At 38.8% G+C, this 15,385-nt stretch overlaps 1 protein-coding gene across 4 annotated transcripts in view; it reads right to left on the bottom strand.

Annotated features, from left to right (window-relative positions):
* Nucleotides 1-1,053: 1,053 nt before the first annotated feature.
* Nucleotides 1,054-15,385, bottom strand: part of MYLK4 (myosin light chain kinase family member 4) — a 60,575-nt gene continuing 46,243 nt past the window's right edge. For 2 of the 4 annotated variants that reach the window (XM_030445579.1, XM_008492621.2), the window contains exons 8-14: nt 14,467-14,608; nt 11,952-12,022; nt 11,127-11,255; nt 10,459-10,611; nt 10,035-10,107; nt 8,382-8,451; nt 1,054-6,120 (exon numbers count right to left, since the gene is read on the bottom strand). In XM_030445579.1, coding sequence (XP_030301439.1) covers nt 8,410-8,451; nt 10,035-10,107; nt 10,459-10,611; nt 11,127-11,255; nt 11,952-12,022; nt 14,467-14,608 — 610 coding nt within the window. In that variant the 3' untranslated portion in view covers nt 1,054-6,120; nt 8,382-8,409. Of the gene's footprint in view, nt 6,124-8,381; nt 8,452-10,034; nt 10,108-10,458; nt 10,612-11,126; nt 11,256-11,284; nt 11,826-11,951; nt 12,023-14,466; nt 14,609-15,385 lie in introns of those variants that run through there. The other 2 variants (XM_030445577.1, XM_030445578.1) reach the window with 2 other exon arrangements.

The following is a 15,385-nucleotide window of genomic DNA, read 5'->3' on the forward strand; positions in this document are numbered from 1 at the left end:
AGGAAACAAAGCTGTACAGTCTGTGAATTTGGAAAGGAAATCTCTCGTCTGCTTGCACAGGAAGGATCCCAAGAGGGAGGTTTTGCCCAGGCTGACCAGCATGGCACTGCTGAATTGATTGGTGGTCTCGGAGATGTCTGCAGTAGGTGTAAAGGGGACACAGCTGCATGTCCTGTGCTTGGTCACTGTCAAATTGTTCTCTGGCCTTTTTGCTTCCTCCTCTGCCAGACACATTGTGATGGCTCTGCTCTGGGTTGAGGAGCACTGAGCTCCCCAGAGGATGAGTGTCACTCTTCAGTTGATTTAACTTACAGCTTCATCCCGAGTGTGCCTTGTTGTATGCTTAGATCCTACACCTGCAAAGCTCAGGCTTGTCAAATACAGGCTGGTAATAAATGGGTGTCTTCCAGGGTAAGAAGCCAAAGCTGCTTCTCAAGCATGATGAATGCAGTCTCAAGTGCTGCAACCACGTGCTGCAGCTGCTTCCTTCTTTCTCAGCCTTTAAATTTTTAATCAGTTTTTGCTCTTGCTCTTCACTTTTTTTCACTAGCTAGTCCAGTTTAAGGTTGCTTTAACTCTGCAGGAAACACTCTTTCAAATTTCAGGCTGGTTTACTGGTCAATGAACTCCCAGAAGGATTAAGGTTAAACTGCATTCTCCAGGCAGCAAAACTGAGTAATAAGCCAACAGTCAAAGTGTGACAACTCAGGGAGTAAAGAGTGACACCAGGTCTCTTGAGTGACTGAGCACTAGATATTTCAGTAATCTCTTCTTTCCTCCCTACTGACCTGGTCTAAGGATTGCAGCAAGACTGTAGCCAAGAGCTCCTCAAGTCCCCGTTACTGGCACAGAGATCCAAGGCTTTCTTAGAAGCAGTAAGTACAAGCTGTGAGCCTGAACAAACCTTCAACTTAGGTCTATTTGTTTTAATGGAAATTACTCTTATCTTCCTGCATCTGAAGACAGAAGCTGAGAAAAAAAAGGCCACAGTTCTACATCACTACTTATAAGTATAAATGACATGCACATTAAATAAAGCAAACAAAAACCCTGGAGTAAACAAAATCAGCATTTATTTCTCAGTCATCTTTTTACAAGATTGCTTCATGTTTTTCACAAAGGAACACATACCAGAGATACAGGAGTTAATCTACAACACCAGATATGCAAGCCAAAGCAACATGGTACATGAAAATCCACGTTTTTTGTAAGTCAGTTTGCACATGCCTGTCATCTAAATTCCAGGGAGGTTGCCGTGGGGTACACTAATTCTGCTGCCCCAAAATGTGATCACTAACTCTATGGACATAGCTAAATAATGTATTTACAAAGCCTTATCTCTACCAGCCTTCATCTAAGATTTGAACAGTTAGTTAGTTGTTCAGCTACCAAGCCTTCATGGAAGGTGAAACAGTCTAACATTCCTAAATGGATTCATGCAGTGTTTAGTTTTATTTAAACAAGACACAAGGACAAGTATCCCTTAGTGACCATATAAGTCAGATGCGAAGATGCAGCATCCTCCTGGAAGGAGTTTGAAGCACCAGTGTTCATTCTTCACTGCTGTGGGTTTGACACTAAGTAAAACTGCAATCATGAGCACTTCCTAAGAGACCACAAGCTAAGAATTGTCCTGCTAACTGGTGGGGCCAGGGAAGGGCATGGGATGTTTCCAGGTCCTCATCAGTGGAGAAGAGCTGACAAACACTCACTTTTCTCTCAGCTCCTGCTGGTGGGGTCCATTTTGCTAAAACAGTCTATCAGTGATTGGTAATGTCAGCATTAAGTTGAAGATGCCAAAATACCTAGATTCTTACTGCACTAAGTTAGCCACTGCTTAAAAAACCTGACTCCTTGGCTGCTAAAAATTAAGTTTCTTTTTATTCTTAGTGGTCAAGACTTGTGCAAAATAGATTTGGTTTGTTTGGTTGGTTGGTTTGGTTGGGGTTTTTTTGGGTGGTGGGCTCTCTCACATCAAAAAAAGGTGGACCAACCCCTTAGTTAATTCTATGGAGACTGACAGTTATTCCTGGTTGGGATCAAGTTAAATTTAGCAGAATTTAGCTTTGGATTTACCTTTTTTCAGCTTCTAAGATGAGAAGGAATATGAAAGAGAAATTAAGAAGCAGCTTCTATTGTAATCTCCAGAGTGTATTATCACAGTTTGCCAATGGCTTATGCTGTGAGGGTACTCAGGAAAGCAACTGTCTGCAGGTGCTTACAAACATGGATAGGACAGCATGAACATCTTTCTGCAGTATTTTTAAGCATTTCAAATGTTCAACATGTAAAAGGAGTTGTAAAGCCACTGGTGTCCCATCTTGAACCAATCAATTTGCTTCTAATCCGGATGATAATGTTAGGCTACTTTGGTGTATCTTGGGCAAAACTCTCAGAGATCTTCTCTAGCTCAGTCTCTCCACTGCATCTATAGAAATGTGAATGACAGCATTCTAATTCCTGTAAGCACCAGGTGAGAGCTGTCTTCCAGTGCCTGACAAATGAAGTCGTGCTTTTCTGAGTACAGTTACATATGAGACCACTGAAAAGAGTAACTTCCCACAGGTCATCCCTGCAGAACAACCCCTGTGCAATGTTACTGCTAGAGCTGCTTTTCTAAAGAGAAAGCCCTCTGCCTTTTTCAAGTCCAGCAAGGAGCCTGTGTGCAAATGTGAGGGCCAAATCATCACCTAGTATAAATCACTACCTTCCCATTACATGGCCTTTTATTTTCACATGTTAGGAAGAATACAACAGTGTATAGCAGACCAAATACTGCACCCTGAGACTCTATCAGGCCACCACAATTGATATATCTGTATCACTTTTGCAGTATCTCTGACTGTCTGTGGATGTGCAGTTCAATAGAGTACCAGCAGCTAGGATAGTGCCTTTCACACTCAAATCTGGTTGCAAGCACAGCAATTCAGTTTGCAAATTAAATTGCACAAACCAAGAAGCAACAAACATTATGATAAACAAACTCACAGAGATGCAGCTGACTTGTTAGATCCTAGTTAACTTACTATTACCTAGTAGAAAATAAATAACGTGTTAAAACAAATAATTTAATATAACAGTCTCTAGCTATTAATCATTACAGAATGTATTTAAGGAAAACAGAACCAAAAACCAAACTTTCAAACATACACACACACACACACACACACACACACACCCCAGCATGATGCTCAAAGTGCAATGAGACAGAATTAGAAAACCGCCCCAAAAAAGAAGCTATGTCAAGTTATTATTTTTTTAAAATCACAACAACCAAAAAAAGACACAAATAAGCATCTCTGGAGACATTTTTCTCAGGCACACCACTAAGGATAGCAGTGATAATTCCACAGCAGTGTAATTTTTTTATCCTTAATAATGATAATGACCTCAGTGATGTGTCTTCCTTTTGACCTGGGGCTGCAGATCTTGAGTCTATGGGGCAATAACAAGAAGTATGCTTAGGAGTTTTTTCCTCCTCTGCCAGATGCCTGCAGGTCCAATCTTGTGCTGACCACTGGGTACCAAATGACACCTTCAGTCACTGTCAAGACTTGCTCAGTCCAATCTCCTCCATCTGTCCCCTCCTCAACCTCAACCCCACTACAGGATTTGCTCCAAGGAGGAAAAAGTGAGGCAACTGACAGAGAAGAGTGTAACCATCATTATCAGTATTAGTAAAAAAACAATTACATCCCATGAGCATCTGAGCACACTGCCCTGTTGCACAAGCAAGGGGTTAGTGAGGTGCCCTCTCTTCAGCTCACACCTCCTGAAAGAGCCGGGCCCCCAAAGTGTGTGAAATATGGCAAGCTCCTCCACCCTCCCTTGTAATTCCTCTGTGTGTGTATTTCTGATAGAGTGCTGTACAGATGAACTCTGCTGATGTGCATAACAGTGGCCCATTCTCCCACAGCTCATAGAGGATTTTTGTCTGACACAGTGCAACACACACAGGGCTGATCTTTGTGGCATTAAGCTCACAATGAATACTCAGGTGTATGTATGTATCCACAAATGATTAATCTACTTAATTCAACTGAGCAACAAAGCAGATAAGACTGTAGTCACACTGTTACTTTAGTAGAGTTAATAAGATTCAAAATGACATGCAATTTATTCATACCCATATAAATCTACCACAGGAAAAACAGAACTCCCAACTCAGTTCTACAATACTGGCACTAAAGTGCATGATGAGATCTTGTCATTCCAAAGTGGTCTGCTGCATTTCTGTCTGATCGTTTAGTTGTTTACTGTACAATACCTACAACACCTTGAAGGTAGTCAGAACAGGAGTGGGAACTCCAGTACAAACAGAAAGGTAGCTTTTCTATTTATTTTGCACAGAAACACAAAAAATGACTAAAAATAAGCAGCCTAGTTTCTATCTAAAAGTCATATGCTTGTTTTCTTGCTTTGAGACTGCTTAGTTTTCTCCCAAAGAAACTTTAGTAAAATTTTACTTTAGTTAAGACTACAGATAAGGATTTGAAGGTGGCAGTACTCTACATGGTATCAGAGTTATGTGGTGAACCATTGTGTGATAGTAGATATGGGTCTTATAGACTTGCAACAACTAGTACAGCAAATCAGTATTTTTTAGGTTTCACATCTGTAAGGAGCCCTATTCATTTACAGGAGTAGTCATAAAAGATCTACTACAATGGCTTTAAACGTTGGATCAAGCTGGCTGTACAGAATGTCATGGTCATCCCATTAAAGAGCCCCTTTTATTTCCATATGAATGCTACCCAGAAAGGACAAAGGTATGAAAAACAATTCACTGGGTAGTGATGAATAATACTGTTACATCTTTATGTTGATCCCACAAAAAAAAAAAAAAAAAAAAAAAAAAAAGATATCATTTAAATACAAATATACATGAAATGTATAGATAAATACTTAGAGATAGCTATGTTAGGGTGCAGTTTGATCAGAACTAGATTAACCAAAGAAAATCTGAAGGCACCAGAATATGTCAGCATCACTGAAAAAAACGCTCAATATACTTTGCATTTATATAGTTCTGAAACCAAGCAGTCAGAAAGCCCTATACAGCAGGGAGTATGTCTCATTATTGTAACCTCACAGACAAGGTGCAAGTAAGACTCAGATTCATTTAACAATGAGCCACACTCAAACAATCTTGGGCAAAGAATTCAGCCATTCCCACTTACAGGGTTTCATCTAGTTCAGAATCAGAAAGGGTTGGAAGCAAGATAAGAAAACTTGAGAAAAACAGATTTTCATTTGGGCCTGTTCCTGGAGGTTATAGTGAGCAGAGGACTGACTCTTTGCCAAGGGTCTCAATCAGTCCTATTAGCATTAAACAAATTAGCTGGTATAAAATCACTCTGTTAAAATATTTCCGAATTATACTTGTATATTGTGAAACAGAGACTGCACGGGTACAAATGAATAGTGCCTTGTTTTCTTTCTTGCTTAATTAATCCAGGTGTATTTAAAATGAACAGTAATTCATCAGGCTAAAAAATCCTAAAATGCATCATATCACAGTTGCAGCAAATTCACCTATGTGCAAGGAAAGCTTCATTTTTCACTCCCACTGGTGTTACATTAACATGACTACCTTTGGTTGAGTTAATCCTTAGCTCATTTTAGTGTGACAGGAAAAACAAACTTCAAATTTTCTACATAAGGCAGCTTTAAATTGGCTGTTGTTTAAAAAAAATAAAATTATTTGACTCCAGTGTCAAATCAACCTTGCAAATATAACACAGTGACAGACTGTCCTCTGGGCTGAGATGAGTAACAGTCAATTTAACCTGATAATTTGAACCCTAAGGAGCTTTTGATAAGTAAATGAGGGTATAAGACAAGACAGAGAAATATTCGTTATGAATCCAAGCTAATGTAGCATTCCCAGACATGGAGAAAATGGTGTTCCAGAAGAAACACCTTCCTGCAACCTGGAGAAATACTTTCCTTCTTTCAACAGCTGAACAGAGAAGAAGCAGCTCAGCAATGCTGGAACTTGTCCTGCAGCTAAAGCGCTGTTGGTCCATTTAGAAGTCTCGGTTCATGGCAGGGGGGTAAAGCACCAAGACTGCTGATATTTTTGATTCTCTTAGCAGCAGTAACCACACAGCAGCTTTTCTGCAAAATAAACAAAACAAGAATCCAGTTAATTCAGCAGTATAGTTTTTTTTTTATTATTTGGTTAAGCATTCTAGGGCAACCGCATGGTGGTTTCTTTGTGCATAAGGCAAAGAAACCAGAGGTGAAGCTTCTTGCTTACAAAGGGTTTTTGCAGCAGCCACCTTACTTGTGAGATGTTTTATACAATATTAAAAAGACAAAGCCTCTTTGTTAGGTGGAGAAACAGTCCTGGAGGTCTCTCTTAAAATGCAGCAAGTCTACTTTTTTTGCCTCTTTTGTCATACAGATCACAGGCCATGTTGCAAACCTCTCTATTTATTTGTGCTACCACTGCAAGCATTTATAATGCCAGGTCTAAATCAACTGGCACTTGAGTGTATTATTTTGGGTTGAACGTGGTAACAATATTACTTGCCTGATAAAAATAGCTAAAGGGATTCTTTAAAAACAAAGCACTGCTATGACTTTAGATCCACTCGTTAAGTAAACTCAAATAAACTCCATAAAGAAAAACACACACAGAGGAAATAACACTGCAAAAGCCAAAACCAGGTTTTCCTCCAGGTTAGATCATGGGTAAGTTACTATGTTACAAAGCTATAAAAAATTTATTTAAGAATAATTTTTTACTGCTGCTGGACAGTCAATTTATCACAAAGATGGTTGTAAAAGAAAATCGTGTAATACAGTACTTCCTGAATTAGAGAATTTTCACCGTTTGCTTGCTGTGCAGTTAGTGGCTTGAAATGGAAGATAGATAAAAAACACTAATCCTGTAACAAGTCAGGAAAACCTCTTTAGAAAAATACTGTGCAGAGGTATACAGGTAAGTGGACCAAAGCTTCATGTATCTGTCCCAGCACCAGTGAAGTGAGGGTAAATGGCGAGAATCACAAAGAGGTTATTCATTCCCACTGGATTCCTACCACTGAAGCTGACGCTCAGACATTAGCATATCAGAAAGTTATGTGGCTTCAGAGAACAAGTGGGATATAATAATGGAACCTTAGTCCTCACTGACCTCCAGTGTATCCTGGAAAGGTAGCTTCAAGTTCCCAAGATGGCTCATTTAAAGTTCATTAACTTCTGTGTAGCTACACTGCACTGCATCTGTTCTAACCTTAGTTAGTCAAAACAGAACAAAAATTTCAACCTCTTACAATACACTCTTTTTAACATGTTTCTCAACCAAAACTGTTGAAAACAAAACCCAGTACATCACTTGCCCTACCAAGGTGATGATGGATGATGGCAGTATTAAAAACTCACTTGTGGTAAAAAGTGGACTACTTGTATTTTGGCATCTTTAATGCTAGTCGTGACGCATGAAAAAGGAAGTGGTTTGCAGTGTGTGTGTTTTCAGCCTCATTCACTTCCTGATCCCCCTGAGTTTTGCCCAGAGATGCCCTCAGAGCCTTTAGGTGGTTCCCATGGTCCTTCAATAGAGGCACAAACTTCTGTGGTAGTGGGTAAAAGGGGCTGTGGGAATTGGTGTGCTGGTTTGGGGAGATGCTGTACTACCTGAGGCAGCCTGATTTCAAAGTGGCTGAGTGAGTATGATTTGGTTAAAGACCAGAGACAGAACAAGAGAGCAGACTTGAGCCTCCCTGATTGCCAGGGAAGAAAACCAAGCCAGCCTGAGAACCACTAATGAAGTGTTTTGTAATTAAAGGGCAAAGAGAGGGAGGACAGAGAGAGATGCTCTGTCAAAGTTGTTTGGGTTGCTACAGGCTAAAGGGGCAAAGAAGTGCTCTGTCAGAATTGTGTCCTAAAAGCTGTGGAGCAGCTTCTTTGGGACACCTCACTTTCATTTCACAACACATAGTGGAGCTGCCCTGAGGGTCTGGCCCGTGCCTTTGCAAAAAAGTAATTACTTTTCATATTTCTACCCTTTTTAAACCATACTCCTAACCACAGCATGAAAACCTGGAAGCTTTCAACACTGAAAAATTATTGGGTGAAATCCTGCCCCATGAGGGCCAGTGGGAGCATAACTATTCACTCTAAAATTGCCATGGTTTGCAGCACATGTGGCCTCATATATATGATTTTTTTTTTTTTTTCACAGTGCTATGACTTGGTATAAGTCTTAGGGCCAGTTCACATTCTGAAGGCTTTTCAAACAGCAGGGATGGTAGTGGTGAATATAGTTTGGACTGAACACTCCGGACCGTGCAAGGTTTTCAGCTGCCCACTGATCTCTTCTGCAGGGGCTGCAGTATTTATATCTGAAGAAAAGCTTGGGACCCAAAACGAACCTTCTGTTTGGCAGTTCCTTCGGAGAGGTTATTGAGCTGGGGATGCTTTGGACACAGCTTTGGCGTCCCTCTAGGGGAAAAGAAAAACAAAAAAAGAAAGAAAGATGCCATTATTGGACCACAAATTGAAGATCAATCACATCTCACTTCTAGTTAAAGCACTGGCAGAACACCACAACACAAGCATGTTTAGTTAAGCTTTTTTTGTAGAGCACAAGAAGTATGACAAAAAATACCAGAAGGGGAGCTAGAAAGAGTGACAAGATCTGTAAGGCTTCTATTAGGGTAGAGTTTCCCCAGGAGGAAACTGGTGATGGGATGAAGCACAGCATGTAAGCAGCCCATGTTCTTGCAGCATTTGGAAAAGAAAGCCTGTTCTCCAGCTGCATAATCAGAGACCCACCAGAGCTCAATGAGAGGAGTCAAATTTTACCTATGAAACACTCTGAAGAAATACTTACCCCTGAAAAATTCTCTTGTTAAAATTCTCTGTTCAGGCACACTTATAAATCATCTAATAATCTCAGGGCCATTGTTGTTTTGGAGATTATAGTGCAAACTAAATTTCAGTGAAAGTTATAATAATTTTTTGGTTGTTACTATTTCCCATTTTTTACTATTTCTTACTATTCTTACTCTTTATAATGGGAACCTCTCACAAGGACTGAGCTGTCCATCCTGCTCAGAACATGATACACTATCCCATAAGCAGAGCTACTTCTGCTTTCTTATCACCATAATCTTTGTTCTTACCCTAATAAGATTACTTTATCAATTAATGATATGGTCTCTTAATTCTCAATGATGTCTGTAGTTCAAAAAGCACCTTGACATATACATCCTAGGCAATATGATAGAATTTTATTTAACATGGATGTGCTTTGACTGCAAAGGAGGAAGTTAATATTGGACTTCAAATAATGTAAAAATTCTGAAACCTGCTTAAAATTATCTTCTCATGAGCCACAGAGTGGACTCAGATTCAGCCAATAACCAGCTCAACAGTGTGAATCTCCCACACTGACTGACTACTTAACAGAGGAATACTCAGAATTATTTGAAATCTTGGTTTTAAAAAAGCTGATCCTCCAACTCAGCCCAGTGGAATTGTTCATGTGAACAAACAACTCCTTCTTTTGTACTGACCACTAAGATGGGTAGTGAAGGGGCAGGAAGGGGCTTGAGTACAAAGATGTGCACTGGCAGAAACTCCACACTCTGTTGGGAAAGATAGCCCCTGGGAAAAGATAGGATGAAACCCAGCAGCACTCATGGGGAACTTCAGAAGAGCCTGAAAGGGTTTTCAAGGCAGGAAGCAGAACCAACCCCAGCTGGAAAGCTCTTTTCATATGGTAATTCAGTGCTCATTTTGTAAATAGTCTTTTGCTAAGAAATGGATCCACTTCACAACACACAGCAACTGCATGACTATATATTTCTTCCCCAGACATGCAAGAACTGATGAGCAAGTGTGAGCATGCAGATCATACCAGCTCATTAAAAGCAAAGGGACACACGTGACTCACAGCGGCAAGAAGCACAGCAGCAAGGAGAACTCAGAAACAAATAAGAAGGTCAAAGCAAATAGTGATTTGGCAACAAAAGGAGGCAACAGCAGATCTACAATGCACGAGGATATTCAAATTTAGGGACCTGAAGTCTGCAGTGGAGCTTGTGGTCTGATAACCATGGGTGTTTTAAGGCAGCAGATGCACTTATTCTCCAGCTAAAGGAAAACCAGAATGTGATTAAGTGCTTTTCCTAGAATCTTACAATTCAACAATTACCTCCTACAGGTCATGTTCTGTTATCATACCATGCTGTCATTTCAGGACACTGGCCAGATGGCAGATAATCCATAAAGTTATATTCAGTTTCACAGCAAAAATGCATTCAGGTAACTTCAGATCATTTTGTGGACATAATGAATAACATCAATGAAGGGTTATTACAATATTCTAAGTGGATGTAAAACACTTTGATAAGTCATGATAGTTCTGCAAGGGAGCAATACAAGTGACGCAACCATGACATAATAGCATAGAATGCATATTAAAAAGATACAGGGTTTATATACCATTTTTCCTTGATGAGAAGCTTTGAGATGAAATCTTTGGCCTGATCAGAAACATCTCGAAATTCCTCGTCTTCAAAATCCCAGCTACAGGACAGGATATTGTTGAGGGTCTCATTGTCATCATCACCCAAAAAAGGAGACAATCCACTGAGGCTAAAGTTAAAAAAAAAAAATGCTCGATTGTTCTTTCTTTTCCCTTTCTGTATGTGATATACAATGTACCACCTATGATTGTTCTGTCACTCCTGGCCTACCTTGTAGCATATTATTGTCTAAGAAAGTCTCCAGACCAGTTCCATTCTCTCTTCTATTTATATGTTTAAATAATCACTCTGCTTCCCTAACAAACCAAGCATTACTCTCTTTCATGGTAGGTCATATTTTCTATACATCTCACCACCCTTGCACATAGGTACTAGGAACTTACCAAACAGTCTACATTATCATGGAACTGAGACACTCATGAAAGATGTGCAATGAAACAAAGAAGAAAAGTTCATGGTGATTGGAAAGGAGGATAGATCACTGAATATGGATTTTGAAAAGTACCCTGTATTTTCTATTTTGAATAGAGATTTTGCCAATCTTCTAGTATAAGAACTAATTTGGAAGACTGACATAGTTCAAACTAGCAACAGCTTACAAAGCATATACTGAATCCTACTTACAGCATAAAAGTAATGACTCCTAGACTCCACATGTCTGTAGAAAAGGAGACAAAGTCATAATTCACAACTTCAGGAGCAAGAAATTCTGGAGTACCAAAGTTAACTCGAAGTTTTTCCCTGGGTTTATACCTAGGAAATTGAGACATTGACAGAAAGTTGCATAATAAGTTGTCTAGCACTTAAGAGGGATTTCAGAAGCATACAGGAAACTGAGTACGAAAATAAGGACAGAGAGAGGCACAAAGTATAAATATGTATACACATATATAGAATGAAAACTGTTTGCAAGCTTTATGTCATACTTCAGGGCAAAACACAGCTGCTGTGCAAAGGAATTTCAATGGCTTCTTAAAAAACGCTGTTACCGTCCTTTTGGGGCTTCTGTATGATAGGCATGGAATTTTTACTTAGTAAATCTTTCATTGAAGTTATGGTACCAAACTAATCTAGAAAGTAATACAGCATGGGATACATTGTAACAGCCTTTGATGGTCTCTCATACTTTCTTTTGAAGAATCTCATAACATTGCAGACAGCAGATCAGTCAAGATCTACCACTGGTTTTGTCCATTTTTGCTGTTCCAGGATACTTATGTGCATCACTAGTGAATCAGCCCTCTCTAAACCTCCTACCTGAAATAAGGCTTCAAAGCAAATCTTTTTTATTCAGCTCCAATTCCTCATTAAAAGATATCCCTGCTTAAGAGAGATACATTAAATTTGTCAATAGGAGATGGTTATGTATCAAACATGTCTCTATAGAGATGTAATTTGTTTTAGTTGTTTCCTAATTCATTTACAGTTAGCAAGAATACATGCACATACCTTCTTGCCAATCCAAAATCAATAATTTTTATTTTATTTGTTGCTCGGTTTACACACAGGATATTCTCAGGCTGATAAGAGAAACCAAAAAACACTTTAATGAGAAAAAAAACATGAATAATTGGGATTTAAGCAAACAGCAGAGAGAAAAACACTAAAAACACAGAATATTTCTCATAAGCACCTTTTGCTTTCCTTCTTGGTCAGATTTCTCTACCTGGGTGCACACCCCAGCTGTCACACAGCATTTGGGGTCATGTGTTGTGCTTTGCAACTACTTTTTCTTCTCCTCGGTTTTTGATTTGACAAAAAGCAGCAGTACAGATAAATAATTCATTAGGGGGAGATGGACAGAGAGTGCAGATTTCCAAAGAAAGATTTCAGAAGGCTGACACTATGATTTTACAGACCTTAATAAGCTAACACTGATTTTAAAAGTAAAATAAATAACGTAAAATATAACATAAAATATAACATAAAATAACATAAAGTATAAAATTAAATTATATTATATTAAAATAAATTAAATTAAATTTGGAGGGCTTTGAAGTTTATCTTACAGCTTTAAGTTTTTGAGTTCATTAATGTTCTGGCAGCAACTGACTGAACACTGGTATATTAAGCTAGTCACATCTACTTAATGCTTTTCTCAGATATTTTAGCAAAAAGTAGGATTCACAGGTTGAATCCCCCTGGTTTTTCATGAGGCCAAATGTTGTTCTTCACTTTTCTGGCAGGAATCCATTAACTTCCTAGAATTTCTCCTAATTTATACAGAGGGGGCTGAGACCAGAATTTGGCCAATTGTCTATGAAATGTAAATACCTAAGGGAGAGTATCATATTCACTGCCAGCAGTTTTATAACTACTTTGTCTTGTTGCACATTGAGTCCTCTTTGAAACAAAACAGCCCTCAACACTTATAACATTAGTTAACCTCTGTCACCATTACTAATTCATTTTACATGTAGGATTTCTAAACACCATAGGACTTTTGAACACCGTATGTCCATAGGTTCTGAAGTCCTGGATGATTATGGTCAGGATTATTTTCTTACTATTTCAAGCTTTCTTCCCCAAACTCATCTGTCACTGACAGCAATCTTTGAAGAAGCAAGAGACAAGGGAGAAGCCATAGCTGTCAAGCAAATGAAAAGAGGTCTGGGAAGAATTTCTTGGACTGTACAGACATCTTTTTGTCAGCACTTTGACCTCACATTAAAACTGTCTCCAAGAACATAATTAATGTGTCTTAAAGAACCATTTGAACCTCTGCTTGACAGGTTTCTAGGTAACTAGATGTTTATAAAGACAATGAAAAGTGAGTCTGGTCATTGGTTAGCAACTGAAGCAGGTCCCAAAAAGCACCTCCTCATTTGCAAAACCACTGCAATAATATATACGCTAACAACATTAAAGATGTACTATATTAACTCAATTATTGCAAGCCAAAAACAGCAGTCAAAACAAAAACCTCACTAAAGAGAAAACCATCTTGTTCACTTTTAGGTTTTTTTGCTTTGTTGCAAGGCTCAGGAATCACTAGAAAGCTTTACAGTCAGTCATAAAACTTAAGCCATCATCCCCTTTTTAAGAAACAAGTCTACGTGAATAAAGAGCTGGGTTAAGGGAGAAAGAGCCAGATCAAATGTACGGTATGATGAAAAAAATACCTTGACAACAAATGTCTTCTAAAGGGTGACAACTAACCATCAGTAGTCAACCAAAGTAACAATGTGCAGTCAGTGCATTTGTTTCTAAAAAGAAGTCAGGGAAACTTTTTTTGTGTGTATAGCTGAATGGTTTAGATAACCAAGCAAGCAAATGGCAAAGAATCTGCTACCTCCCTCTGGGCTTTCAGCTGCACTAGCAGCTATTGCCTAACCCAACACAGTTGTATTGTATATGTTACATCAGCTACTGACCATTTTTCTTTCTTTTATTTTAGAAGGTACATTTTAATTAATTTCCCCTTAAGCTGGCTATCTACTGATGCCTTTCATGACCATAACAGTGTAGTGTAGTCCTCAGAAACATGGGCAGGGGCTCCACTGATTCTCAATGACCCATGAATTTAGTTCCACTCACTCATGCACTGGTTTGTGCTTTGCAAAAAATGGAGGTTACTCCTATTCATGGCTGATGTGTAAAACAGAGACCTTATGCAGCTGAATTTAAAAAAAAAGAAATTTGCCTAACATCTCGAGATCCAGACCAAAACAGAAAGTATGGGTTATTTGCAGTCAGCTGCTGACTTTCTGTGAAACCAGTGTGTGTAAAATCCAAGCACTATGAGGCTTGATGATATATGACCACGATTCTCATCTAATTTACTTAACCCTGTAGCAATTTAACTGATCTAAGTGTGGTTAAAATAAATACACATTGGTTTAGGAAAGCAGAATGAGCCCTTTGTTGTTTCTGCCGTGGGATTCTGCTAAGCTGTATGGCCTACCATTAAAAATAACAATTTCCACTGCTGTCATGGCACAAAACATATATCTCTATTCTCTACCTTGAGATCCAAATGAAGAATGTACATTTGGTGCATGTACTGAATTCCCTCGCAGATCTGTTTTATGAATAAGATAGTATCCATCTCTGTCAAATTGTAGTTTTCATCAATAATTCTTTCAAATAACTCTCCTCCTTCCACACTGGTGAGAGAAAGACAATGAAGTGGTGACAAAGTTGAAATCCAATCCCATGCAGTTAGCTTAACACAGATTTTTTTACTATTGAATATATTAATCATTCACTATCAAGTTGAGTAAGGTGAGTCTGCAACCTGAGCTTGTACTCTGATTGAACTTTCCAAGAACTGGATTCTGATACACACTGCCCTGAACTTCTTCAAGGTCTGACAGTCCATCCTCCCATCCACTGATAATTAGGAAAGTCTTGAAATGTGTACGCTATGCTGTCTTGAGTCAACGTTTTTTACCAGTGAAATTAATGAAGCCACATCAAAAACCAAGACAACATGCTAAAGAATCTGCATTTAAATCTGTGGTTTCCTCCCACAGACTTTCAGAGGTGCATGATCCAAAGCTATCTAAACTATCTAAAGTCAACAAAAATTACTTCTTCATTTCAGAATGTCTCCATCTTACCCATTCACAGCTATACAGACATTTACCTTTTGCCATATGTTAATCTTGCAGATCAAGTTCAGAGACTACAGGAATGTCCAGAATAACTAAGCTCACAGAACTTTGAATCTTCTTCCGTGCCTTTCAGTATCTTAGTTATGCCTTTTATGGCTTTCTTCAGACAACACCTGTTTAACCTGACTGTAAGTTTGGTGCCTAATCAGTCTAATAAACCAGCATTAAAAAAAAACAAAACAGGTTTTCCATTCAGGTACCCAGTGTAAGGATTAGGCATAACACCTAAAGCTGGCTTCTTTTCGGTGTAAAATGTCTCCTCATTTG

The sequence above is a fragment of the Calypte anna genome, chromosome 2 (genome assembly GCF_003957555.1).
Source record: "Calypte anna isolate BGI_N300 chromosome 2, bCalAnn1_v1.p, whole genome shotgun sequence".
NCBI classification, from domain to species: Eukaryota; Metazoa; Chordata; class Aves; order Apodiformes; family Trochilidae; genus Calypte; species Calypte anna.